Genomic DNA, 27,161 nt, shown 5'->3' with positions numbered 1-27,161 from the left:
TGCTTTACCTGCAGCTGGGCTGGGGAGGGGAGCTGGAGCCAGCCCAGAGGTGGGGGAGCCTGGACAGGCTTCCCTGGAGCATCCCTTGAACTTGATGCCACCGTCACTCCCTCCCTGTCCTGCCGACGTGGCTCTGCTAGCCTTGTAACCGGCTTTGTGGCTCTGAGCGATCCCTGCCCCTCGGCTGCTGCGGAAATCCGGGCGCCCCTGGGGCTGCGAGCTGGTGCCCGAGACGAGGTGGTGCCCGTGGAGCCCCGAGCGGGGCAGGTCCCGGATCCCACCTCTGCCCCCGAGCTGGGGCGAGAGCCCGGGGAGCTGGCGCCTGCCCCGCTGCTCTCGCTGCCTGACCAGGCTCCTCGGGAGAGCCCCTATCAATCTCACAAATGGGGCAGGAATTAAAGTGCCAAGCGAAGGAGCTGATTCAGCACGGAGGAAGAGGTGAAGGTAAAAAGTTCAAATAAAAAAATAATAGGCTATTAGATGACCTCACTGGCAATGTGTTTTATTTAACGTGCTGGTGATGGCTTGGCGATGGCAGCGGTTACTTAGGCTGCTGTCAAAGTCACGGCTCAGCTGCGTTCTCAGCCACCTCTACGGGCCTGCGAGGTGCTGAGCTCTGGCGTCCCCTCCCCTGGTGTGATCCCATATGGGGTGGGTGGTCTCTGTCCCTCCCCGGTGTCCCCCTCCTGCAGGTCACCTGCTGCTGGGGGGGGGGGGTGTGGCTGGAAGGGGACGGATGCCTCGAGGTGAGACCCATCATCGGCCCCAAGGGGAACTCCCTGTGGTGCCCGGAGCTGCTGTTCTGGAGCCCAGTGGACGGAAGAGGCTGTCTCATCTCGGGGAAACTGCAAAGGTTGAGGGTGGAGCCAGGCAGGATTTTAGGGCTGCAAGAGCTCTGGTCCCAGGAAAGCACAGGTCACCCAGCCTCGGGCGTGCAGATGGATGTGCAGTTGGACAGACGGACGGACGCTGGTGGTGCAGGTGTGTGTTTGATGTCTGTCTTGTTGGTCTGAACCACCTCGTTTTTCCCTGGAAGACCTTGTGCCCCAGGGGACGCTGCCAGAACTATTCATTACCCAAGGAAACCACAGCGAGGGTCTTTCTTGCTATTTTTTGCTCTTCGGGGGAGCTTTGCCTCTGAAGCCAGGAGGAGGAGGTGGGGATGGTGCTGCTGCTGGGGAAACTGAGGCACGGGAGAGCCTGGGTGGTGACAGTGCCACCTGCTCAGGGCCACTCCTGCAAGTCCCTTTGCAGAGGAAGAGACCCAAATCCCAAATCCAGCCTTCGGTGCAAGGGGGCATGGAGAGGGGGGGTGGCTGCTGCTGCCTCTTAAATAGGGCTCAAGCAGGGACAAAGTGGGGTTGTGGGGGCAGGAAGGGCGGTGACAGCCCCAGTCCTGCTCCCCCGCGTCCCCTCCCCAAGGGCTGGGGGGGGATGGCCTGGGGGGCCTTTGGGACGATGCTGCAGCCTCTCCTGCAGCTCAATAAATGGATTTTCCTGCTTTCCCCGGGAGCTCTGGGGCCCGGATTTGCCAGGTCTCTTCTGGCTCCAACTCTTCCATGTCACAGCTCGTGGTGCAGGTCTGTGTGGGGACAGTCACACCCCCGATGGCCCGGACCCCCAAAGTGCCCTGCAGTGCCCAGACACGGGGGTCCCTGTTCTCAGCCCTAAATCCGGAGCCAGATAGGGTGACACCGATGTCACTGCAGGGATCGGGGTCTCTCTGCACCTCCCCGGTGACAGAGGGGAAGGGGGGAGCAGGGGCTGGTGGCAGCCGAGGAACCGTGTCACCTCCTGCCCTTCTATCGCTGTCCCCGGGTGGCAGTGGGGTGGCCGGGAGCGGAGGAGGAGGAAGAGGAGGGTGTGGGCACCGGGCCGGAAGGAGGGTGCTGCCGACTGGTTGTGCAGGTTTGGGGGGGAGATTTTGGGTGGTGCAGGTGGTTGCTGGGTGCCACGGGCGTCGCGTGCTCCTGCCACCGCCCTGCATGGGGCAGCCCCAGTGCCCGCAGCCTCTGGGGGGCCGTGGCGGGGGCCGGACGCAGCCATGCCCAGGGCCAGTGCCGCGATGCCATCGCACGGTGACGGCCCCCGTGGGCACAGCTGCTGGGGGTTGAACGAGAACTGAAGCTTGGGGCAGGATCTGCATTAACCAGAGCCTGGGGAGGTGCTGGCTCGAGGCTGCTCCGGGCTGAGAAACAACCCCTGTGCCGCAGGGGATCTTCCCTAAATTATTTTCTCCGTGCAAACGGGGCTCGGCAGCTGCTCAGCCGTTCGGAGCAGGGCACCCGGAGTTGCTCGGTCTGCCCGAGGCACCCACGAGTGAAGGTAAGAACCAGGCTTGAACTTCAGCTCCCCTGGTACGAACCAGGCTTGAGCTTCAGCTCCTCTCTGCCCAGGCACGGGTTGCTGCCACCACGGGGCAGCCCTGGGGATGGGGGTCCCCTGTGCCCAGAGGGGGGGATGCACCGGGAGGGTGACCGCAGCGCACGGGTGTCCTTGCACCCCAGCACGGCGCTGTGCGCAGCCTCCCAGGACTTGTTTAATTGCTTCTGGGTGGGTCCAGCTAATTGCAGGGAGCGATCGATTGGTAAAAATGTCATCTTTGCCAGCTGCCGTTACCAGGGTGACCTCGGCCGTTGTCCCTCGGCGTTATTGGTGCCCATGGTGGCCCGAAATCACCCGCCACGTGTCCCTGCGGGGGGTGTCGGGGCAGGATGTGGGAAGCCCTTTCCTTCCTCCGGATTCTGCCCCCCGCAGCCGGAAGCAAGGGTGAAAGCTGGGGGGGCGCGGAGGCTTGGGGACAGGCTTGTTCCCACCACGTCCCCGTGGCCGCTGGCCTGTCCCAGCAGTGGCTCTTCCGAGTCTCCGGAGCTGTGTGTGCCCTGGTGCTGAGCTGCAGGTGGGAGCGCCAGCTCTGAGCCTTGTGCCGGTGAGAAAGGGAGGCTGCATGGGGGGAAAAAAATGCAGATTTTTTTGGTGGGGTTAAGAGAGCAGGGAGCTGTCACAGGGAGGTCGCTTCGGAGTGGGGCCGTGCAGTGCAGCCAGCGCGTGGGCAAATGGGAGAGTCCCAGGGGCGAAAGGAGAGTGGCAGGGACAGGGCAGCAGATGGGGGACTACAGGAAAGGGCTGAAATGCTGAATTTTGTTTTGGGTGCTGCTCCAGGGCCTTAGGAGCCACCAGGAATGGCTGCGATGCCGGAGGAGCTGCTGGTGAGAGCGGGTCCGAAGGCAAGCGATGGGCCCGGGGGGGCAGGAAGGGAGAAATTCCTTCCTGTTTGTGGGGAGGGGCTGGTTATGTCTAGTGGTGAATGTTCAGGGCTGCAGAACTGCCCAAAACCTCTCCTGGCTGGGCCAGCTGCATCTCATCGAGGGCTGAGCACCTCCAAGGATGGAGATTGCCCCTCGGAATCCTCCTGTCACTGATGCTTTTTGCAACACTCAACCACAATTTCCCCTCCCGCCTGCTGCCGCTGTGTTCCTTCCCCAGGGGGCCCAGTCCAAGGAGCTCAGGGACCGTGCCCATCGCCAGCCTCGCTCAGGTGGGAGAGCAGTGAGCAGCCCTGGGGGACAGGGGGATGCTGCTCTGCTGGGGTGTGTTAAACAGCACATGCAACACGGGAAGGCATGGCCAGGCACGCTCACCCGTGGTTTTATCCGGCATGGCTTCACCCCCGAGCTCAGCAAACCCCGGCAGCGCAGAGCATGAATCACGCCGGGGTTGCCTCACTGCGTTCAGCCAGCGGTGCCGGGAAGGGGCCAGGCTGTGCCCGCACAGAGGGGCTGGGAGAAGCGGCCTGAGAGCAGAGCAGCTCCTAGGAAGTGTGAATCACCGGCCCCGCACCGTGCCGGAGTGGTGCCAGGCACTCACTGCCACTTCCCTGCCCGCTGCTATGGTGCCTGACCTGTTTTTTTGCAGCACCGGGGCAGCCCTGTGGTTTTATTTCGAAATGCTGCATGATGATATTCACCAAATTTGGGTGGGAAATGGCAGTAAGCTGTTAATTTGGCTCACAGCAGTCATTCGGTGAGCTTTTCCCCTCCCTTTCCAGCAGGCAAGGAGTATCGGGATGGGTTTATGTCACCCCAGATAGGGATGCACCCAAATTAGCCCTGACCACGCAGGCTGGGTGCTGGGCTGTGTCACCCAGTGCACAGCAGGGACATGGGGACACAGGGACACGGTGTGGATGCGTTGTTTATGGACCTCAGATGAGTTACTCGTGGCTGCGCTGTAAATGCTTTATGGACTGCTAGCCTAGCACTTGCTTAATCACCTCCAGGTTTCTGTGGTTAATTGCAGCGAGCAATTAATCTAACAATGGCTAAGGCAGGACCACCACAGCGGGGCATTTCTGCTGGTGTGCTGGAGAACCAGCCCCAGCCCCACGATGAGGCTTCAAGGACGTTGGTGACGCGAGAGGAGCGTATTGGGGGACGTGTGTGGGGCAGGGATGGGAGTATGGGATCCACTGGGCTGTCTTTCCCCTCGGGGATGCCCTCTGGGGTTGGTGCCACTGAGCTGCCCCAAAGAGCTGATTTTTATCCTCTCCCCTCTTCCAGGGATCTGAAACTCCACCTCCCATCCCCAGGGTCATGCCTGGCCCATGCTCCTTCCCTGCTCTTCATGGAGCGGTGGAGCCGGTGCCAAACCTGGGGTCTCGGAGGGACTGGGGCACTCCCAGTGAAACCAGTCTCCCCACTCCAGTGCCCTCCTGCCCCCTCTGCGTGCTCACTGCCCGAACACCCCCACGCTTTGCCCACCCCTTGCATCCTTGGCTGTGGTTTGGGGGGGTGCTGACGCTTCACTGGAGCAGGAGGTGCTGGGGCCAAGCTGTGCAGACTGGGTCCGTGCCAGGGCCAGGCGGGTCCCCAGGGAGGCCAGCACCGGAGGTGTGGCAGGGGCTGTCCCACGGCCCCGGTGGGCAGGGCGGTGGCAGCCATAGCTGGCAGCAGGGCCACGGGCAGGATCGGTGCAGGTACGGGGGGGGAGCCTGGGGGAGTGTGGCACAGCCTCCCCTTCTGCTTTTTCCCTATTACTCTCCCCATGAGCCCCCCTTCATCCTGCCTGCTTTGGGGCACCCATGGGTTCTGCCTGCACTGGGCGGGGGCCGGGGGGCTCATGGCCGGCGGGTGCTCTACTGGGGGCTGTGTCTGTCCCTGCGGACCCTGGGGAGAAGGGGGAGCCCCCCTCTAAGAGCACTTTGGTCCTTGCTTGGCTGCTGGGCACAGGGGAGGATTTGGGGTTCTCCTGGACTGGGATGGGGACAGGGACCGGGATGGGGACAGGGATGCTGCATTTTCCCGTGGGGTTGGATCAAAGCAGCAGGCAGGTGGAATAATAGGGCGAGCAAGCGGTGTGTGGAAGGAGATTTATGGCCTGGGCACATCTGGGAAGCCCCCAGAGGCTTTCCTGGGCTGGATCTGGCCGCGGTGCGGGGGCGTTTCCGCCCGGTGCGATAAGCATGAGCTGGCTGCTGCCAGGCATCTTCATCCACTTGCTCATCGCACGGCGTCGCCCATGGGACAAGGCATCTCTGGCTTGTTTTAACCCTATTTAACCAGCAGCATATTTTAAACCTATTTATTTATACATATATTCAGCATATTTTAAACCTATGTATTTATATATACATATTTTTTTCTTTTAAACATTGCCTGCAGGGGCCCCCATGTATGGGGCTCAGTGGGGCCATGTCCAGCAGCGGGCAGGCTCTGATCTGACACAGTCACCCTACTTTGCTGAGCCTCCTCCAGAAATGCAGCCCCCCCGGGAGCTGAAACCTAAGTGTGATTAATTCTGGTGAAAATCTGAATGTGTGTGCTGAATGTGAGGTGAATGTGTGTGCTGGGATAAATCACCCTGTTTTGAGCCTGTGGGAAAATGGAGCTGGAGAAGCCCCTGGTGCCCTCTGCTCCGGGAACGGGGCGATGCTGGGGGTGCTGGCGGGCAGGTGAGGACCTCCCAGGGCTGTGGGGTCGGGGTCCCGGGGGGCAGGACACCAGTCGGGGCCCCACAGGGACATGGCGGTCAGGTAAACAACCCCAGCGATGCTGAGGCTGCTTGCGGCAGTGCCCACGATCCGGTAGAGGTGAGGTCCCTGGGGGGTTGGCACCAAGACCCTCACCCCCTTGTTGTCCCGAGGGGATGTGAGGTTCCCAGGGAGATCCTTCGGCATCTCGGCCAGGAGGTGGCTCGCCCTCAATGAAAAGTGAAGTTGCCAAAACATGGAAAGTCAGGGAGACAACTTAAGCAGATGCTTGATTTAAAACCACAGATTTCTTTAAAATGGAAAATTCAGGTCAGCTGAAGCTGACACCATGCTGTCATTTTTTCCCTCAAGCACTGCCGGAGCTTTTTTTTTTTGTTGGGGGGAGCAGGCAAGGAAGAAACACAAGTAGAAACCCCCAGTCCCGGCCGGTGGCTGCCGTGGGTCTGACAGATGCTCCCAGGGAAGCAAGCGCTTTTCATACTAACACCCGTGCTGACCAAAGCAACAACCAAACATCTATGGGGTCATTTCAGAGGCAAAACCACCACAAAATGTGCTGTACGGCCCTGTAACAGAGGGCTAGGGCACTTCAGCTCCCGATAGTCACCTCCATGTGTTACACTCTCCCAAGCCGGTCCCGTTTGGTGCAGTGCCTCTTCCCATTTAAATCTGGTTTATTTGTGTTCATCCATGCAAACCTCCACTAGCCCAAAAGTATAGTTTTGGGTGAGAAAGCCCTGCTTCTTGCCCAGGGCGAAGTGCAGTGTCTTGTCAGCATGAAGCAGCCTCGCCTCGCTGATTTGCAGCTGCATTTTGCTGCTGAGACCCCGGGGACCGGCAGGACTGGCCGTTCCCCGCCGGGTCAGAGCGCCGGCAGCTGGCGGAGCTTCCCATGGGCTCGTTAATCGCTGTCAGTGCAGCCGGAGGCTGTCTTCTGCCTTTGGCCATCTCCAGCCCTTTCTTGCCCCAGGATGGAGCTCGTGCTCAGGTTTGCCACCTGCCCTGGCACCAGATTAATGCTTGTTCCCACATGCCCAAGGTGTAATTTTTATTTTCAGTTATCAATGTGAGCTCGCTGCTGGTACCTCCTCGGAACTGTTTCTGCTGTGCTTTGAATCAGTGTTTTTTTCCCCTATTTTTGCTTTTCCCCTGCTCTCAGGGCTCGGATGCAGGGGTTGTTTTCCAGATTGTCTGTGCACAGTGCTCAGCTCCTCGGAGGTCCCCACATCTGCTGACTGCCAGTGCTTAATTAGCTGCATCTTCATTTGGCATCATCCAGGAGCATGGGTCCTCTGGAGCCAAGGAGCAAAGCATGGAAGGGTTAACAGCAATCACTAGATGGTACCAGGGGGCTCGTGCACGTGGGGACGTGGTGGACATCCACCTTCAGGCCTGATCCTGAGCGCAGAGGCATCTTCTGCAGGGATGGCCACCAGCGGAGCTGAGGTCTTCCAGTGCGTTTCAGTGAGACTCAAGGCAGCACGGACTTAGACTCTTGATCGAAGAAATCACACGTTTTGTTAGTCTGGAGGCAGCAAGCCCAAGCAAACACCTTGGCACGCACCTCTGCCAGCCTCAGCTTTCATGCCTATGCCCTGGAGCAAGGAGCCGGGAGATGCTGTGAGCGATGGGTCAGGGTCCCAAGGGCACTCGCAGGGGTTAAAGGCCTCAGCTGGCTGCCGTGGCCAGAGCCGATCCCGACATGCCTGCTGACTCCCAGGCTCTGGACCTGTCTCATCACCTGCCTGCAGAGCTGGGCTTGGGGCTGATCCTGGCTGCCATCCCTGGGTCCGCTGGGGACCGCAGGGGGGGCTTGAGCTGGTGAGGACCTCGCTGTGCCTCCTTTGTCTCTTTGCAACCAGGTGTAGCCCAGAACTGGCTGTTTGCAGGGGAAAACGTCCCCAGCTGACAGCTTCGTGGTTATGAGTGTTCAGCTTCAGGGAGGAAGGTGGGAGCTCTGCGTCTCTCTGTGTCAAATCCTTCGCCAACTTATTTTACCCAAACCAAGTGGAAATAGCTGGGCTGGGCACCCGGTTCCCATTCTGTGCAGGAATCTCATCTCTCCAGGCATCCCTGCTCTTCCTGCTCCCTCTTACGGGAGGGTGTTGGAGCTGTGGGACTTTGCACGAGTGTCCCACCACGCACAGCAGCTCTTCTCTGCAGCATCTTCCTCCTCGGTCATGCTGTGAAAATGTTGATGGGACCCAAATGTCCTGACTCCACGGGTGCAGTTTAGGATTCAAGTACAAATGCAGAGTCTTTAGTGGTAAAGTAGGATGTGGATAAAACTTTTTTTTGGCCAAGCTCTTGGACACGGGCAAAACCTGGGGCTGAGGTGCTGCCCGTGTTTGGGGTCTCCTTGACCCAGGGTGAGGTGGCAGTGCTGGAGATGCTGGTGTCACCCAAGAGCACCTCAGGGCAGCGGTGTGTGTCGGGGCCAGCTGATATCAAGTTTGCCTCATACCAGGAGGAGTGACAGGGAGAGGAGTAGCCACTTCAGTGAAAGAATGGAAAAAGACGTGATCAAAGGTATGAGATAAGAAATAATGGCAGGCACAGACTTCTGTGTAAGATTATTTAATAATAAGGTAATTAATGCTTTACACCTCACTGGCTTCTTTCATGTAAGGATCACAAAGCACTTCACAAACATTAATTAATCTTCCCTAACATCCCTGCAGGGGAGGTCACTGAGCTACTGAGCGTAGGGGAAATTCTTGTCGTTGATGAAGGTGGTTGCTCCCTCGGCATGACGGATGCTTGGGTGTGATGGCAGGATGGGGAGAATTTCTCCTCTGTGCTGTTGACTTCAATGATTTCCCATAACTTCCTCAGAGAGAAAATTTTTGAGTTGTCACAGGCAGCTGGGACTGGGCAAGGTGGGTCTGAAAGAGGCTTCACACCACTTCGGATCTTAGCTGTTGCTGGTCCTGCAAAAGGCAAGGAAAAGGAAATCAGGCTTCAAAGAGAGAAGGAAGTTTTCTCATAACAAATATTCAGCCTGACACCACCCCTTCTGTGGCATTCAAGTGGCCACTGAGGACCTCATGTCAACATTGAGAGTGCAGTTTTAACTCTCTGGAGTAGTAAAAAGATCTAGGTTAGTTTGCAGCTTCAGGGAAGTCACCCTGCTGTGCTCAGAAGAAATGTCCCTTCTGTGTGATGTCCTGCCCTGGAGGGGCAAAGCCCCCAGCTTTAGAGCCTTCTGGTGGGCCCACATTGTTTTTGCTCAGCATTGCAAATATTTTTGTGCTTGTTCCGAGGTCCAGCTTGTTCCTAGAGGTGCCAGCATGGATGACCATGACCCAGCCTCAGGCTGCCTGCATGAAAAAAAGAAGCTGCCAGGTCAGCATGCAATGAGTGTTGCTTGGGGTTTTTCTTTATTTAGAGGTGGTTGAGTATAGGACAGGGAATGTGAGGTGGACAAAAAGGTCCAGGGGAAATGGTCTGGAAGGATGGGCCATCAGCTGGGGTGCAGGAGCCAGGGAACATGGCTGTGGTGTCCTGTGCTTGGTGCTATCTGCACTGGGATAGCAAAAAATGAAATTGGGAGGGGAACAAATAACTTTAATAATAGCAAGAGCTGTGCCTGGAGGAGTCGTCATTAACCTGGCCTGATTATTCACTGTTAAACCAAAACCTGAGCACAAATGCTTACCCTGAGGCTCCAAGGGGAAGCGTGGGCAGCAGTCCTACACCTCTGGAAACTTCTGTTCTCCTGCCTGTTCTGTCCACTCCACAAACCCAGCTGTCCCCAAGACCCAGCTCTGTCCCACCTATACCCGTCTGCTCCTAAGGTGTTGCTGCATTACAGAAAGCCCATCTCAGCAGAAGTATGTCACCGAGAGCCCAGTGACACCAAAACGGGTCCTCCTGTCCCTGGAGGCCAGAGGTTGGTGGCCAGGGCCTGGCTGATGACTGCTTGCTTTTCCAGCTTTCACCTGGGAAGTGAGGGCCAACAACAGAAGCTACCACATGCAGTTCAAGAAGAAATTTGCCTTCTGCTTGACCAAGAAGAAGTATGCGGTGAGTCAGATTGTGTCAGTCCTGGGCCATTTCTCTACCAGCCCCTGATGCCTTGAGCTGGTGGTGGTCGGGGGGGTGACCTGACAGAGGTGCCACAGAGATCCCCAGTAGGATGGAGAGTCACAAACATAATCCACAATGAAGAGGAAGGGCTGCTCTTTGCCCTGTGCCCTAAATGCCCTCTGGGGCTCTGAGACAAGGAGCAGAACTGTATGAAGGACAATTTTTAATCTGATGATCAAATCAAAAGAAAGATTTATGAAAAAAGTTTTGATTGAACAAAAACATCTTTTTTCAGAGCTAAATAATGAGCATTTTGTTGGGGATCAATTAGATAAGTTACAGACGATCAGAGGCACAATATTTCGTTTCACTTTTAAGTCATAAAGTCATATAACCTTTTTTTTTTTTTCCCCCGGAAGGGCAATGCCATTAAGACAGCCAAGTACAACATCCTGACCTTCCTGCCGCTGAACCTTTATGAGCAGTTCCACCGAATGGCCAACGTCTACTTTGTCTTTGTCATCCTCTTACAGGTGAGATGGACACCAAGGTAAAAGCTGCTGTGTGAGAGGCTGTCCAGCAAAGGAGGGTTGGCTGGTGTTTAGAGTAGGGGGCTGCCTGGCAGGGTGCTTGGGTTCCCTTCTCCAACCTTTCTAGAGGACCACAGTGGGATCTCAACATGTTACTTCTCCTGGGCTTTCTATCTGATTAGATGCAGCCCCAAAATATGCAACTATATCCACTGAACCACCTCATTCATTATGAGAAACAATTCTTCTGTGTGAGGAGCAAAAGGAAGATCTGTGTCTCACAAGATCAGTTGCTGAGACCAGGACAAACTCATATACCCTCCAGGCATTTGAGGTATGACTGCAGAGCAGGTAAAGGAGTAAGAAAGCACAGTTCACGGCAAAAGCCAGTAGACCGAAGTCCTGTTGGTGCATGGAGGTGAACCAGATGTTGAAGGAATATCGCTCGAGAGGTTACACGGTGCTTTGAGAGCTTTTCACAATGATAGTAGCCTCATGATTTAAGATTCTGTTCTGCAGTTAGTTCACACAATTTTGGTACATCTGGTTTGCTTCACTAGAGCTGAAGTCAGTTCTTCTTTTGCACTGATAGTATAAAATGGTGTCAAACATACTGGTTTTCAGTGGTGTTCATTGCCTTTTGGGAACTCTGAGGGGCTGAAAATATTCGTTATTTGGCTATTTTGGGTTATTTTAAACTGGTTGGGTTTGGATATAAGCTAAGATCACATAGACAATTCCTAAACAAAACTCCTACCCTCCACACTCAGTGATCCACATACATTCCACATTAAAAGAGGTAGAAATTTAACAAAGCAGTTCTGTGTAGACAGAGATGCTAATTTGGTTCATTTTAGGTTCCAGCCATCCTTGGGCACTGCCTAGGGAGGAGAGTTGAGACCTAAAGTGTCCTAAGGAGGGATGAAAGTTTTGCAAGTGTTCTTCTTCCACAGACCATTCCTGAGATCTCCACGCTGCCCTGGTACACCCTGCTGTTCCCCCTGAGCTGTCTTCTCACCATCCGGGCCCTACGAGACCTGATCGATGACATTGTGAGTATGGGCTGGAGGGAGGCTGGAAGTGTCGGGCACAGCTACTGGGGAGCAGGTCAGCAGGAAGGGCCCTTTTGCTCTGGGGTGAACTGGAAAGTTTGGGAGATGCCATCATTTGAGGTACCATCAACTCTACCATGTCCAAAGTGCTTTGTTTGTTCCCTTTGAAACGACATGACCAGACAGTTGCTTTCCTTTAAGACTTGGAGTTCCATCTCTGTTACCCTGTAATCTTTAATATCCCAGCCAATGGCTGTATTCCCAATTTGGTCCCCAGAAATATCTTGGGGGATTTCTGCCTCTTTATTCATCAGAATACATCTTCAAATTGCTTCAAAAATCAAATCTTGTCCCAGGGCTGAGGAACCCAGAGATTATGACATTTAAGAGGGTTGTTTTCATAGAACGAGAAAGTCTGACGTGGCCCATACCTTTCTTTTGCCCTCTTCTTTTGCTTTCCTTTGTGCAGGGCCGTCACCAAAGTGACAGAAACATCAACAGCAGGCCATGTGAAATCCTGTCTGGGAAGAGGTGAGGGGCTTTGGGGAGCTTTACCTGTGTTTTCTTTACCATCTTGCAGTGAAGACGTGTGGAACAATGGATCATCATGGTGCTGAGCACCCTTTGGTGTAGCAGTTATGAAGGGTTTTGTTGGGACCGTGCCTGACTCTGCAAACTAGCACCACTTCCCAGAATCTGTTGCAGGTCCAGGTGTTTCCCTGTAGGGATGATCATATCCCTTCACAGACAACAGGTCTAAGAAGCACTGGTTTGCTGTGATAAGCTGGGAGGAGAGTTTTCCAGCCACAGAATTTCCTCCAGGTCTTCACAGCTAACCCATTGCTGCATTTCTGCTAAACTCTGATCTAGCAAAAGAACTGGTCCAGGGAAGGACCAGTATTTCCCACCAGGTGCCAGGGCTGGAAGTCACTGCCTTCTATAGGTACAGGGGATATGGACAAATGGGTCCCATGCCACTCTCAGAGCTCAGCTGTCCTTTGGTCACACAAATAGGAGGCCACCACGATGGCAGAGGAACCAACAGTCTGCAGCCCCAGTTCATGCAAGAAGCTGGGGCAGACACGCTGGTCCAGAGGGCAGAAACAGTGTTTGCCCTGCTATGATCCATGTTCCCACTGCCCCGTGAAGGTAAAACACAGCCTCCAGGTCTGCAATGTTCATATTTTCCCCTAAATTCTCCTTCAGCTTCCGCTGGCAGAAATGGTGTGACATCTGTGTTGGGGACATCGTCCGCCTGCGCAAGGAAAGCTTCGTCCCGGTGAGTGATGCCCTGGGGCCAGCAGCATGCCTGGAGAGAGTTTCGTCAAGGAGAGGCTCAGCTGCGTGCTCTTTTCCCTTTGCTCTCCAAGGCCGACATGCTCTTGCTGTGCAGCTCTGAGCCCAGCAGCCTGTGCTACGTGGAGACCGCTGACATCGATGGGTGAGGAGGGTGGCAGGAGATGTCCCAGCTGAAGCCTCCAGCCTTGGGGACCACCAGCACTGGGAGGTGGGGGGGGGGGGGGTGGAATACTGGGAAGGCCCAAGTCCGGCAGACGTCAGGGCATTGGGGGGGCTCCTCCAAAAGCTAAATCTATAGACACTGCAGAAATGCAATTAAACCCTAATCTTGGGCCCCACATTTTGAAAATGGAGGGCCAAGAAATTTCTGAGGCAACAGTTTGGGGCCTGTCCAGAGCTGGGGAAAATCCCGAGCAGCTCGTGACCTTGGGTCTATCTCATCATCCCCCAGTTCCCCCCGGCCGCACGGGGACACTGCCTGCCCGTCCGCCCTGCCTGTCTGCAGGGTGATTTAATGACAGGGTCTCGGGGCCAGGCCTTTCTCCCTGCATGAGTGCTCGATGTCTGCCGTGATAGGTCCCTATCTCGCTCTCCATCGCCAAGCACTACTGTCACTCATGTAATCGCCCGATAATTAATGCCAGCCTCTGTCCCATGGGTCTGACAGCACAATTAACAGCTCTGTCACCCTGCAGGGTTGTTTCAGTTTCCCCTCCCCGGTTCTCGTTCGCAGGGAAACGAACCTGAAGTTCAGGCAGGCCCTTCCAGTCACCCACCGGGAGCTGACGAGCGAGGGCAGCGTGGCCGCCTTTGATGGTGAGCCCCCGCACAGGCCAGGATGTGTCCGTCCCCCCGGGATCACACCCGTGCAGCCTCGGGAGGTCTCCGTGCTCCCGCTGGCCTCACGCTGTCCCCTGGGGCACCAAGTGCCACCACTCCACCAGGAGGCTGCACGTGTCCCTGCCACGAGGCTGGAGGCTGGCTCTAGCTGCAGGCCCTTGCGTGGAGGCCGTTCCCCAGCAGCGTGGCTCTGCGATGGGGTTGTGCGCCTTTCCCCTGCCTTGGCTTCTGTTTTCCCTACCAGAATCGAGCACTTAGCTCCCAAACTTGAGCTCAGACCCCAGATTTTTCCCCTTTGGTCCTCCATAGGGTGCTGTCAGGGGCTCTGGGAGTGAAGGGGATTGTGCCCAATTTTCTAGCCCACTGTGGTCCCTGGGCTGAGCGCCCTCCTAGCACTGCAGGTTGGTGCTCCAGCTCAGCCAGCCTTAACTTGAGTCACCCGTACAACAACCACACTGGAGGAATCTCAATTTCCCCTCTTCCCTGGAGGGGACAGGCATGGGGAGGAGAGGAAGGACCTCGTGTTTCCCCCAAAGCCAACACCTGCATCGTATCCTCTGATCAAGGGAGAGTGACCTGTGAGGAGCCCAACAGCCGCATGCACAGCTTTACCGGCACGCTGCAGTGGCGGGGCGAGACGTACGCGCTTGACAGTGAAAGGATCTTGCTGCGAGGCTGCAAGCTTCGCAACACTGACTTTTGCTACGGCTTAGTTATCTATGCAGGTGAGTGCCCGGGTCAGGGGGGGCAGGAAACATCCAGGGCCCCGGGGATTTTAAGCTGCCCAAGTGCTTTCAGTGTCAGGAGGTCCCGTTCTCTGCTGATGCAAAGTGAGGAGAACTTGCTGCAGTAAACAGACCCCCAAAAGTTTCTCCCAAGCTTTCCTGGTGTTGGGCTCACTGGTAGGCAGGTGGTGTGGTGGTTCCAAACATCCCCCTGTTCCAGGTTATATTTCACCTGCATCACGTCCTGGCTCCACTTCACTTTGTGGCCTCCTGCACAGACGGCTCAGACAGCTGAGAGCTTGGCCATGGGTAACTCTGGGCAGAGAGGAGGGATGAGCTCTGGTATAAGCAGCACTTTGAGCGTGCAGATGTGGCTGCATTAACCACTGATCAAGGGACATGGTCCTCTGAATCCTTCAGAGCTGGGGAGATAATGTTATGGAGGAAAGCAACATCTCTTAGGTGCAAGGTGACCTTCTGGGGACTGCGGACTTGTCTTTACTTCTAAAATGTTTCTTGCACAGGATTTGATTCCAAAATTATGAGGAACTGTGGGAAGATCAAGCGGAAGAAAACCAAGCTGGACCGCATGATGGACCGGCTGGTGATCATAGTAAGTGCAGTGCGAACACACAGTTAGATGAGACAGACTGGAAGGGGCAGTGGTTGGCCTTAGAAGAGCCTGGTGGGCTCTGTGTGACGTGGTGCTCTCATCCTGGCTTCCCACCTCAGATCTTCCTGGTGCTGTTGGCCATGTCATTGTGCCTCGCCATTGCCTCCGGGTTCTGGGCCAAGACGTTCCAGGAGAAGCACACCTACCTCTCTGCTCTCTACAAACACACTGCTCCTGCCAAGCAGGCCTTCTTCAGCTTCTGGGGCTTCGCAATCCTCCTGAGCATCATCATACCCATGTCCATGTATATAACGTAAGAACGACAGAGATTGCAAACAATCAGCGTTCAGCACCCCTCTCCCTGCCCTTGGGCCTCGTCTGGCGCCTTGGATTGTAGCCACAAAATGGGGATGCATGCAAGGCCCAGCTGAGCAAGTCATTCCCGTGTGTTCCGTTGGCTGTAAGAGGGTATGGGTGGAATACAAACATTGATAGCATGCTTTGAGGTCTCCTCAGAGGAAAGTCAGAAAAGAGATGTAAAGACGTGTACTGATGTTGGAAATTGGGGCCAGACTGAAGAGGACAGACTGATAAAGGTGGTGTTTCCCCATGGAGCAGCAGCGGGGTGGGGAAGAGAAGGGCACAGGCATTGCAAGCAGGTGGTAATCACAGTTTGTGCTGGGAAAAGCCCTTGACAAACTTTTAGACCCTTCACCAAATCTCCACATCTATGAATTTTGACATCAAGGACCAGATTTCCAGAGGAGTCCAGCTGCCTGGGACCCAGTGGGCTACCTGTCTGGTGTGATGTGCCTTCTGGAAACCTGGCCACCAACAAAAACTTGCTTATCCCCAGCTCAGAGCAGCAGGACCCAGGCAGGCAGTTCCTCTCTGCCCTTTCTCTTGGAGGCAGATCCTCAAGTCCCCCTGGGCTGTGAGTAATGCAATCTCCTTCCCTGGTGTAAGCTTTCTTCCATTCTCGCTCCATAGGTTTGAATTCATCTATCTGGTGAACAGCTTCTTTATCAACTGGGACTTGGAGATGTATTACGCTGTCAAGGACATTCCAGCAAAGGCCAGAAGCACCAGCCTCAATGACCAGCTTGGCCAGATTGAATACATCTTCTCGGACAAGACTGGCACCTTGACACAAAATATTATGAGCTTCGAGAAATGCTGCATCAATGGGACTGTCTATGGTAACTTTTGGTGGTAGCAAGTTTGTGGGGACTCCTGAGTGAGGTAGACCTTGAATTTAGGCTGCTTTGGTTCTTTGCTATCCTCCTGGCTTCCTAGGAAGCTTGGGGCATGTGGGTGGATCTTGGTGGCCTGGTGTGTGGGCTGAAGACACTGTCTCCAAGTCTGGGTACTGTGAGACTCTCGGGTGACCTATGGAGGAGGTGAAGAAGTCATCCTTCCTTTTGTTTCTTTATGGCGAATGCATGTAATGATTTTTTTTTAATGATTTTACCTGTTTTTCCCCCTTAGAATCCTAAGAATTTCCAAGTCCTTCCTTCACTTATTGCTCCATTTATTTGAGCTCTTGGCTGCCTTTTGGGGGCTGCCACAGTGCTTAATTAGCGAAAGTAGTGAGAGCTAGAGCTTTAGTATGGAGCTTCTTTTTCCTGAGATACTTATCAACCACTTGAGACAAATGGATAGTGACAAAAGCAAAGAGAAGGGAAAAAAAATCTAGCAAAGTTTTTAAGCAGGCATAAAAACAGTTTTTCTCCATCTGATGCATCATGTTGCACCTCTGATAGCAGCATTGCCATAATCCTTCCAGTCTCCTGGGAAATGTGGATGAAAGCCAGACCTGCATTTTTAACAGGAAAAACATATAGTTCGAACAGTCTGAAGTGTCCAAGAGCCAAATAAATCAAATGTGGATGTCCTAATGGAGCGTGGCTCACAATGGACAGACACCAAGCAGGTGCTGAAAATCTGTCCCTTCTTGGCCAGCAAAAGAAGCAGTCCATTGTAGAAATAACTGCTTGAAGCCCTTGCTAGTCATGCTCCCTGCCAGCTCTCTAGTAACTGAATTATTTTTATTTTGGCAGGTTTGGGCACGGGCCGTGAGAACAAACAGCCATCGGTGCGTAATTCCCCTCTCCTGCGTAACTCAGGGCCAAACGCTGCTTGTCACTGGGGCCAAAGCCGTAGCAGTTACTGGTTACGGCAGCAGCAGGCGCAGCCTTTTGCTGTGGAGCATGGCTTTCTGACAACTGGGGTACCATCCTGTGAGATGGAGGGATGTGCTTCCTTGGGCTGGCGGGTTTGCTGTTCCTCAGCTGCCGGTAAAGGACAAGGGAACAGGGTTATAGAACACCTCCGATCTGATTTTTCCAGCCTTTTAATAGTCACCCCCCTAGTGTCGGCAGCAGAAAGCAAGGTTCATGGGCTCTGACTTGGATCAGACCATGCCAGCACAGGGTTGCTGTATCTCACCCTAGCAGCACCCCCATGGCAGAGCCTTGCAGGGTGGCCCCATTCTTGGTGTCTCAGGTGCCTGTGTCTCTTGCAGGGGTCGGGGATGACCTGGAGCCACCGTGGGGAGAAGATGTCGTACTCCAACGATGTGACACTCCTGGAAGCCGCCCGGCGGGACAGCGACCCTCTGCTGAGGGAGTTCCTGCGGCTGCTGGCCCTCTGCCACACCGTCATGGTTGAGGAGAGGGGCGGTGGGTTGGCTGCGCTGTCGGTTCTGTGCGGGGTCCAGCTCCCCTTCAGGACACTGGGAGGCATGGTGGCTTTTCCACCACATGGCAAAGCTCTGCTGTGGTGAGGAGAAGGTGCCCTAAGAGCCCGAGGATGCTTTGGGCCAGTCTTAGCATCTGAGCCTCTGGCCCAGACATGGGCATTTTGGGGTTGTTTTAAAGCCACGTAGTTGGAGCAGAAGCACAGGGAGGATAATCCATCCCTGTCTGGACACTTTTCCCACCCAGGGAGCAGAAGAAGAGAGACAAGAGGGGCTGAGATTCCCTAGCTTGGTGGCTTGGACTTCAGGCTCTCCATAGATAATGTTGGTGCTGGGCAAGAACGAGATGTTTCAGGTGTGTAAGAGATGCTCGGATGGGATTCTCCTTGCCCAAACCTTGTTCCTCTTCCACAGGCCAGCTGGTTTACCAGGCGGCTTCACCGGATGAAGAAGCGCTGGTGCTGGCAGCCAGGGACTTGGGGTATGTCTTTCTGTCCCGAACACAAGACACCATCACCATCAGTGAGCTGGGGGTGAAGAGGACCTACAAAGTGCTGGCCATGCTGGACTTCAACAGTGATCGCAAGAGGATGTCTGTCCTGGGTGAGCGGGTTGGGGTGTCTCAGGGGGACCTTCCCTACCTACAGAGGGTCCCCTCCTTTCTCAGCCCTACAGGGGGTGGCACCAGGGTGTCTGCAAGTGATGGCAGCTGGCACGGGAACCCCAAAAGATTGTGCTGGTCATCTCTGTGGTTTTGCTTGCCCTGATACTTTGGTGAAGGCAAGAGAGAAGGGTTTGAAGAGCTGAGAGAGCAAGTAAAGCAGGGGCCCAGCGGAGGTATGTAAGGAACTGACAGCCCTTGAGGCCTGTTTCTGCCTCATGGTGATGTAGATCTGGAGAAATTCCTGTGCTTCCTGTGACTGTGGGTACAAAACCACCAGTGTCACCCGAGGTGCCTCCTGCAGCACGGCCAGGTTGGCCTGTGTCCCCAGGGCCCTGCATGGGGACGGTGACGAGCATGGGGTGGCAGCTCTCTGTCCTTCCCCTCCTCCCAGTGCGAGACCCCCAGGGCACAATCCGGCTCTACACCAAGGGGGCTGACACCGTGATTCTGGCTCGACTGCGCAGCCGAGGGCCCAGTGAGACCTTCACCGAGAGGGCGCTGGATGTGAGTCCCATGCCAGCCAGGGGTGGGTTGGGCTGGTCCCTGCTGCTGGCTTTGGGTTGGGTGCCCTGGAATTCTCTGCTGCTCTCCTCCCACTCTGGCTTCAGGAGTTGGCTCTTCTTTGCTCCATTCTGCTCTAGGAGCTTCACCTGCATGTGGGACAGGGGCTAAGAGGGCATCAAATCCACCCTCGGGGTTCTGCACGGACTGGTTGCATTGTCCTGCAATGCATCTGGGGATGACAGTGGGTGGGGGGACAGCCAGCGCCCAGAGAAGACCCTCAAACCCTGGTGGGTCTCCAGCTCTGCCCATGGAGACACTGAGTCGTCCCGGTCAAGGCAAGGGAGCCACGATGTCTCGTCCCTGCAGCGCTTTGCAGAGGAGACCCTGAGGACTTTATGCCTGGCCAGCAAGGTGGTGAGCGAGGCCGAGTACTGCGAGTGGAGCCGGAGGCACCAGGAGGCCAGCATCTTGCTGCAGGACCGCGCGTGGCAGATGGACAGCCTGTATGAGGAGATGGAGCAGAACCTGGAGGTGGGATGAAGCTGGGGATTAGGAGGAAGCACCTGCACTGGTCCCCGCACCCCATGAAGGGCAGGAGGGTGGGGTTCAGCTATTTGGGGTGATGGGGTGTTCAGCCCAACACCCACACCCTGGGTGGGAGGGCAGGTGGAGATACCCCTGGGGTGACTTTGTGACATGCCAGTAGACACCCAGACGGAAACCTGCAGGGTCATGTCCACCCATGGGAAGGAGTGTGCAGGGACACAAGGCCCCTGGTTGGATGCAGGGGTAATTCCCACCTCCGTCTCTTGCCCTGGCACCCTGCCCCATGTCATGACACCCCCTCCAACCTTCCTTCCAGCTGCTTGGGGTCACAGCCATTGAGGACAAGTTGCAAGACGGAGTTCCTGAGACCATCCAGCTGCTGAAACTGGGCAACATTAAAGTGTGGGTGCTGACAGGAGACAAAAAAGGTCAGTGGAAGCAGCCAATGCATTTCAGCTTCTCCCCTAGCCAGGGCCAGAGAGTGGATGAGACCCTGGGAGGAGGCAACAACCAGGCTCTGCTGTTGCCTTTAATATACAACAACAGCATGTCCCACAGATCACGTCACCCATGGGAAACTGAGGCAGGGGAAGCCATCTGCATGTTGGCATAGAGCTGGAGCAGAGCCCCCAGCATCTGCTGCCCACCCAGGGCTGATGGACCCCAGGGCAGGGGGCTGGGACAGGGGGGCACAACAGGCCACTGGTGCCCATGTTGCAGAGACAGCAATGAATATCGGCTATGCGTGCAAGCTGCTCACAGATGACATGGAGATCCTGGAGGAGAAGGAAGTAAGGTGAGGCTTCGTGACCTTCTGGCTCAGGACATCAGGTTGGTGGGGGGGCATGGGTTGTCCATGCTGAAGACACTCACTCTTCCCCATCCCAGCCCAGATGGCCATGGCCATCACTATCTGCTGATGCCTTCTCAGTTCTCTCCATCTGTTTATGCCCCTATAGCTCTCTTCTTGGCAGGATTTGGCCAGAAAGTGCTTAGCCTGGTTCTCTTGCCTCCAAACCACATGGGCCAGGGCTGATTTCTGATATCAGGGTGCCCCATCTCTGTCCCCCCTGTTCCCACCACTGGGTACCAGCCCCTTCTCTCTGGAGCTGGCTTTGAGATGGCAAAGGCCAACTGTGCTCCTTGGCCAAAGCCACTCAGCGTGCCCAATGTCCCCTCCTACGCAGCGAGATCCTCGAGGCTCACTGGGTGAGAAACAGCCGCAGCAGCAGCAGGAAAGCCCCGGGTAGCGGCCGCCTCTCCCAGCAGCACCCAGGGACTTCGTGCCACAAGAAGAGAGCTCTCGTCATCAGTGGGGACTTCCTGGTAAGGTGGCACTCGGGAGGCACCCCTGCTCCTGTCCTTGCTGGCAGATGGTTGTTTCTGCCCCGGGGCTATCAAAGCATTCGGTGGCACCAGCACTTGGAGGAGGTGACAGCCCTCCTGCACGGGGTGGGTGGGAAAAGCCACAGGAACCCTGTTTTGGGCTGGGGAATGGACGATGGAGGAGGAGATGACCTCACACTGATCGCTTGATGTTGGGGGGGCTTCAGCCACACATGTCCAACTGGTCTGCTGGTGGGTGATATCTTGCTTTGCTGGTCATTACTGGGACAAACTGGTCTCATGGTCATAGTACCTAATGCATGACAAACTTGGAGCAAACGGGTTGTTTTTCTGAGCTTCAAGAGCATCACTGAGACCCTGGGGGCCCTCATGCTGTGACACCCCTGGTGGTCTTCAGAAAAAGTCAGCCCTGAATGTTATCCTCCCTCCTTGCCCATGTTTGTGTCCCTACACCTGAGGGGATGAAGAAGCGCATTTGTACCTGCCCAAAACTTGTGTGAATGTGCAGGAGCTGAGACCAGCTCCACCCCTCCCTGCTTGTGGGAGAGCCCTTGGGCCCCATCCCTCTGGGCTGGCCATGGCAGGCAGCCCCAACCACGTGTGCTCTCTCCTAAGGACAAAATCCTCCACACGGGAGAGGTGCTGATGAAGGAGGAGGGGTGGCTGTGGCAGTGGCTGCCTTGCCGCGGGGCCACGGACTCGCAGGAGCAGGGCAGCCTGGTGGAGAAGGCCTTTGTGGACCTGGCCACCAGCTGCCAGGCTGTGATCTGCTGCAGGGTCACCCCCAAGCAGAAGGCCCTCATCGTACAGCTGGTGAAGAAGCACAAGAAGGCCACCACGCTGGCCATCGGGGATGGCGCCAACGATGTGAACATGATCAAAAGTGAGGCGGGGGGCTGTGGTAGAACCGGGTTTTGGCCAGCGTGGCCCTCTGATGGGGGTGGGGTGTCCCATCTGCCATCCCCACCCTGTCACCCACTCCTCCGAGGCGAAGAGCTGGGAGGGGAGCTCCCATCCCAGTCCCCAACGTGGCTGTGCTGGGGGGGGAGCGAGAGGCACGAGGCCAGGACCAGCCTAGGGCAGGAGCAGGGCAGACCACTTGCTTTGGCAGTGGAGATGGCTTGAAGTTTCTTCAAGCCCCAGCCTGGGCAGCTGGCAAAGAACTCCCTGCCCCTCCAGCAGCCCCTGATAAAGGGCTGCTGCTTGCCCAGCTGTGCCTGGCATCACTCCTGCAGCTGTGGGACACGCAGGAGGGCTTTTTCCCTTTGCCCATCGCTTCTGGATTCCCCCTCTGTCCATCAGCCTGGGAGCAACTTGCTGGGAAACCAAACGTCGCAAGGGGCTCCCCAAAAACCTCCCGCGTCCTCCGCAGCTGCTGACATTGGGGTGGGCATCAGCGGGCTGGAGGGCATGCAAGCCGTGCAGTGCAGCGACTACGCCCTGGCGCAGTTCTCCTACCTGCAGCGCCTCCTGCTCGTCCACGGCCGCTGGGCCTATCTCCGCATCTGCAAGTTCCTCCGCTACTTCTTCTACAAGACTTTTGCCGGTCTCATGGCCCAGGTCTGGTTCGCTTTCCACAGCGGATTCACGGCTCAGGTGAGGGCTGCTGCTGGTGCGCTGGGAGTGTATTGGCATTCATTCCGTGGATGTTCGCAATTCACCTGCTGGGGACCCGGTGCAGGTTTCACGCCTGGTACCACCTGATGGGCACATGTCCCCGTCACCTCCCTGGTCTCCTTTCTCCCTGGATTTTTTGGGTAGCTGGTTAATTGCATTTGGGCTGGTGGGATTGGGAAAAGCACCCTGAGGAGCTTCAGGGTGTCCTTGGAGGCAGTGGCAGCTCTTGTGAGCAACAGCTCAACCTTACACAGATGTAGGGAAAGATGCCACTTGCCTTAATCTGGTTTCCCAAAAAATGGAAGCTTTTACCTAGGGACAAGGGTCATCAGCATGACTTGACCACCATGGTGTGACTCCAGCTCCCTGACCCTGCAGCACAGTCCCATGGACCTGCAGAGCACTGAGGACAACTCAGGGCTGATGCAGAGTTCAGAACAAGTCCATAGGGCTTTCCCTGGGGTTTAGATGTGAGACTTGCATCTTCCCCAGTGCCTGGGCATCCTTTCCGAGTCTTTCCAAAGCAGCACTGAGCTCACAGCCGCTTTATTCTCTCTTCTAGCCTCTGTATGAGGGCTGGTTCCTTGCGCTCTACAACGTCTTCTACACTGCCCACCCCGTGCTTTCTGTGGGCCTTCTGGAGCAGGTACGGGTTCCCCGGGCTGCAACCAGCCCCTGTACCTGGAGGCTGCATCCTCAGTGGGTGAAAATCAGCCCAGCAGTGGGCTGGATTCCAGTTCCCCACCCCGCTGGGACAAGCAGGCGGAGGACACGCCGCAAATCTCCCAAAGGGTGTCATGGGTGGTGTGGCCCAATCCTGGTGGGCAGGGTGATGCTTAGCACCCTCCTTGTCCCAGCAGGACGTGAGTGCCAAGAAGAGCCTGGAGTTCCCTGAGCTCTATGCCATCGGGCAGCAAGACGAGCTCTTCAACTACCGCATCTTCGGCGTGACGCTCCTGCACGGTGTCAGCACCTCGCTCGCCAGCTTCTACATCGCGTTCTGGGCCTTCAAGGACTGTGTTGGCAGCAAGGTCGTGGGTGACTATGAGTCCTTTTCGGTCACGGTAGCTACCTCGGCTTTGCTGTCAGTCCTCGTGGAGGTGAGCACCGGTCTGCCCTTCCCCACGCTGATCCCTGGTGCCCGAGTTGGGGATGGGTGGAGCATGGTGGTACTGGAGGCTGCTGGCAAGGATGAGGAATTGAAGGCCACCAGGCCAAATGGCACGTGGGTTGTGGGACAGATGGACCCCAGGCATGTTCCAACATTGCCCAGTGTGGCTGGGGGACAATCCCCGAGGAGACTGGGGAGGAATTAGAGACGAGTGTCCGAATGAAAGGGGGGGTCCCCCCAGCCTCCACGAGGCACAGTGTGCTCTGCCGTTGCCCCTGCAGATCATCCTGGACATCAAGCACTGGACGGTGTTGTCCTTCCTGATGGTCACAGCCAGCCTGCTGCTCTTCTGCCTCTTCTCCTACCTGACGCAGAGCATCGATGCCTTCAGGATAGCCCCTGCCATCTTCCGCTTCCCAGGTGGGATACCCCAAGCATCCCTGCACACCGTTCCCTCCCAGAGCCAGGGGAGCCCAGCCTGGACTCAGCGCTAGGGGCTGCCCCCCACCTTGTAGATCACGGCTTCTCTTGCCTGGGTCACATCCCTTGGCCTGATCCTCCTGCTGCATGGTTCTTGGGGACAAACTTGCTGGCTCTTGATCTTGCTGTGTTGATTTCTGACTCTAGTTTAGGAGCCATCTCCTCTTTAGACCCCTCAGCACCTTTGTAGGTGGGGGCCTGTTCCCTCCCCATTGTTCTCTCTCTCCTCTCCACCTCCTCTGCTTGACCATTGCCCACAGACGCCAGCCAGAACGCCCTGACAGATCCCTACATCCTGCTCGTGGTCCTGCTGTCCCTGGTGGTGAACACTGTTCCCTCGCTCACCGTCCGCTCGTACCACGCCATCACAGGCAGACACAGCATCCAGCAGGTGAGGGCTCCGGGGAGGAGGATGTGCCTCCAACCAGTGCCAGTCTGGGGCTGGCAAGGGGGTTGCTGGTGCTGGGGAGGGTGAGGATCCCTAGGGAAGCCACCAGGGCTATGTCACCTCTGCTTGATGGCACCACAGCTGGTGGACACCCTGCTCTCAGGACACTGGTGCTCAAGTCTGGCTCCATGGCCCTCTCCCTGAGTCAGTTCATGAGGAGGAGGCTGTGGGCAGGCTGCTCCAGCTCCTGGAGAAGGTCTGCTTCTGCCTGCAGGCAGGAATTGGCCTCCAGGACTCCCAAGTTAGGAGGCATCAGGTCTGGCGCAGGTCCCACTGCCACCCCCCAGCCTTGGGTCCATCTCTATCCATGTGTCATCCCTTCCCGGTGGTACAGAGGGGATTGTGCTCCAGAGATCTGTGAGCTTCAGAGACCCCCAAGAAGATTCCCACCCTACAGATCCCCCCCAAGAAGCTTGGGCCATGGTGGAGCCGGGAGCCAAACTGCATCTCGATGGATGGTGTCCCTGCTTTGTACCCATCTTCAGGGCAAGAGCTTGCCCAGGAGGTGCCCACAGCCCTGATGTCCCCTTTCTCCTTGCAGCAGATCTGCTCAAAGGCCAGGCGTGAGCCGGAGCCCTCGGTGGAGCTGCGTGCCCATGTCCACCGTGGCTCCTTCCGCCGCCGCTCCAGCTACGCCTTCTCCCACCAGGAGGGCTACGCCGGCCTCATCACCCGCGGGGACAGCCTGCGCACCAAGGGCACCTGTGCCACCGGGGGTCTCCATCCCCAGGGAACAGCCCCGCCTTCACCCTCCTGCCACAGCCCCTCAGCATAGCCAACCCGGCCACGTCCTGCTGGGGCAGGGGGTCTTCCTCCTCCTGGGGGCATTTTAATCCAAGTTGGATGGGTTTGCTGCATGGGCAGCCCCTGTGGTCTGCTGCAGAACCCTGGGGCTTGTCCCGCCAGCAGCTCCATCTCCTGCACCAACTCTGTGGCTTCACTGGAGCCTGGGAAGCTGTGAAAACCAGCCGTCAGCTGGTGGATGTTGCAGGTGTCCTTTCCTTACCCCTCCACATCTTTGCAATCTCCGCATGAGATACACACAGCAGTGCCCCAGCCCGCAGCAATGCTGTGCCCTTTGTGCCATGTCCCATCCCCACCACATCCTGCTCCCCAGGACCAATGTCCCCATCCTGGGGACAGCTGTGGCCCCACACTGTTTGCTGCAAAACCTCCAAAGCCCCCCCGGCAGGGCTGGGGTGGCCAGGGACCATGCACAGCCCAAGGGATGCTGCAGAGCAGGCACCTGCGTGCGTGTCCTGCAGAGCCACCACTCGGGGACAGCAGCGGCTGCTGGGGAAGTGTGTGAACAACTGACTGGTGACCGGATCACCTTGTTTTTTATTCTTATTTTTTAATTAAAAGGACTCTGGCTTTTCTCTCCTCTCCTATAACTCTCTGCTGTGCTACCAGCATATTTCCCAGGAAGAAAGCTGCAAAGTAAGGGGCTGCAGGTGTCCCTTGGTGTGTGCAGGCAGCTCTTTGCCACTCACCAATGCTCGTGCCATGGCACAATGCATAGTCGGAAGAGATAATCAAGTAAATATCAAAAAATATCAGCCTTAGGGTTTTGGACCTGCCTCCAGCACACGACTTGATGTGTTTGTTTAACAAGTGCTTTGGTCTCATCTGCACTGAATTTATGAGAATTAAAGTGTTTCCTTTGGGCTCTGGCCAGGACGGTGCTGGGTGGTGCCAAGAGAGGAATAAATGCATCTGAGGCTTTCTGTGGGAAAGCTCTCGCCCCTGCAGATATATGCTGGGAAATCCCAGGGAGCAACTTCTCCCAGCTGCTTGGGGATGTTCCCCAAATCTGCACCCAGATGCTCATGGAGGGCAGTTGGGCTGCCTGATATGGGACTGGGCTGGGTTCTCCTGGGCCAAGCTCTGTGTTCCTCGCCGACATCGCTCCCTCTCCTCTGCGGAGCACGGAGCAGTCAGAAGGGAACCGGCCCACGTGCTTCGCTGCCCGAGTGCAAGGAAAAGCAACAAAAGAGTGTAGAAAAGGAACGCAGGTTTCCCTCCCCAGGCAGGTAGAAAAATTCCCCCTTGTGCAAATTGCTGAAAGCAAAAAGGATTCACCCCCCCTGCTCATCTCTGAGTGTGGACACATGTAAGTGCTCCAGCAAATTGTCCCAGGGGACCCAGAGGATGCTCTGGGGACGTGGGTGCAGCCTCGGAAGCATGGCCAGGGCCCTCATGCCAGTGCGGGACACGCACACCAGAGTGAATGACTAGAAAATAATTTATTGAAGAAACAGAAAGCTGCAGAAATACAACACAATCATGACCAGTAGAGGATGAACAAATAGAGATTTTTTTTCTCTTTTAAAACCTGTTGACAGGCTGGAGTTAAGTTTCCTGATAACTTCCCCTGCATGAGTCATTGCAAAGGACAAGGAACAAACTCCAGAGCACACAGCACAGTTTGGATAAAGTGCCTGACACATAAGACTTTTTTTTTCTTTTTTTTTTTCTTTTTTAGCATTTGTAAATAGCTTAAACAAATATAATTGCAAGACACAGAGGAGTAACATTTGCATTTTGCTGTAGAGTAAAACCTATCCCATGAGATTAACAATGAAGCAGCGGCAAAAAATAAAAATAAAAAAATCCAATTTAGTTAGAAGGAAAAAGTCATTTAAAAACTCATGGATGCAGCCCCCAGA

General features: G+C 55.9%; 1 protein-coding gene across 14 annotated transcripts; it reads left to right on the top strand.

The window, feature by feature from the left end:
* Positions 1–13: 13 nt before the first annotated feature.
* On the top strand, positions 14–25,871 carry ATP8B3 (ATPase phospholipid transporting 8B3). 14 transcript variants are annotated; one of them, XM_080566331.1, is made up of 29 exons: positions 14–981; positions 2,214–2,325; positions 9,253–9,334; positions 9,924–10,015; positions 10,438–10,551; positions 11,502–11,600; positions 12,070–12,131; positions 12,807–12,879; positions 12,971–13,041; positions 13,633–13,715; positions 14,306–14,464; positions 14,989–15,077; positions 15,197–15,390; positions 16,068–16,276; positions 17,138–17,172; positions 17,602–17,758; positions 18,190–18,378; positions 18,831–18,943; positions 19,310–19,474; positions 19,806–19,917; positions 20,210–20,285; positions 20,677–20,815; positions 21,452–21,719; positions 22,209–22,432; positions 23,016–23,099; positions 23,314–23,553; positions 23,846–23,984; positions 24,305–24,435; positions 25,037–25,871. In XM_080566331.1, exons 1-29 carry the CDS (start codon positions 647–649, stop codon positions 25,265–25,267), a joined length of 4,077 nt encoding a protein of 1,358 aa, XP_080422457.1. In that variant the 5' UTR covers positions 14–646; the 3' UTR covers positions 25,268–25,871. The 14 variants fall into 14 exon arrangements, with proteins under 14 accessions (XP_080422457.1, XP_080422448.1, XP_080422456.1 ...); XM_080566322.1 differs by having other exon boundaries at positions 15–981; positions 20,141–20,285; positions 25,034–25,871; XM_080566330.1 differs by having other exon boundaries at positions 36–981; positions 25,034–25,871.
* Positions 25,872–27,161: the final 1,290 nt, after the last annotated feature.

This window comes from Anser brachyrhynchus (genome assembly GCF_964034855.1).
Source record: "Anser brachyrhynchus genome assembly, chromosome: 23".
NCBI classification, from domain to species: Eukaryota; Metazoa; Chordata; class Aves; order Anseriformes; family Anatidae; genus Anser; species Anser brachyrhynchus.
Note: the sequence above shows the minus strand (reverse complement) of the source record. Positions and strands in the feature narration are given on the sequence as shown.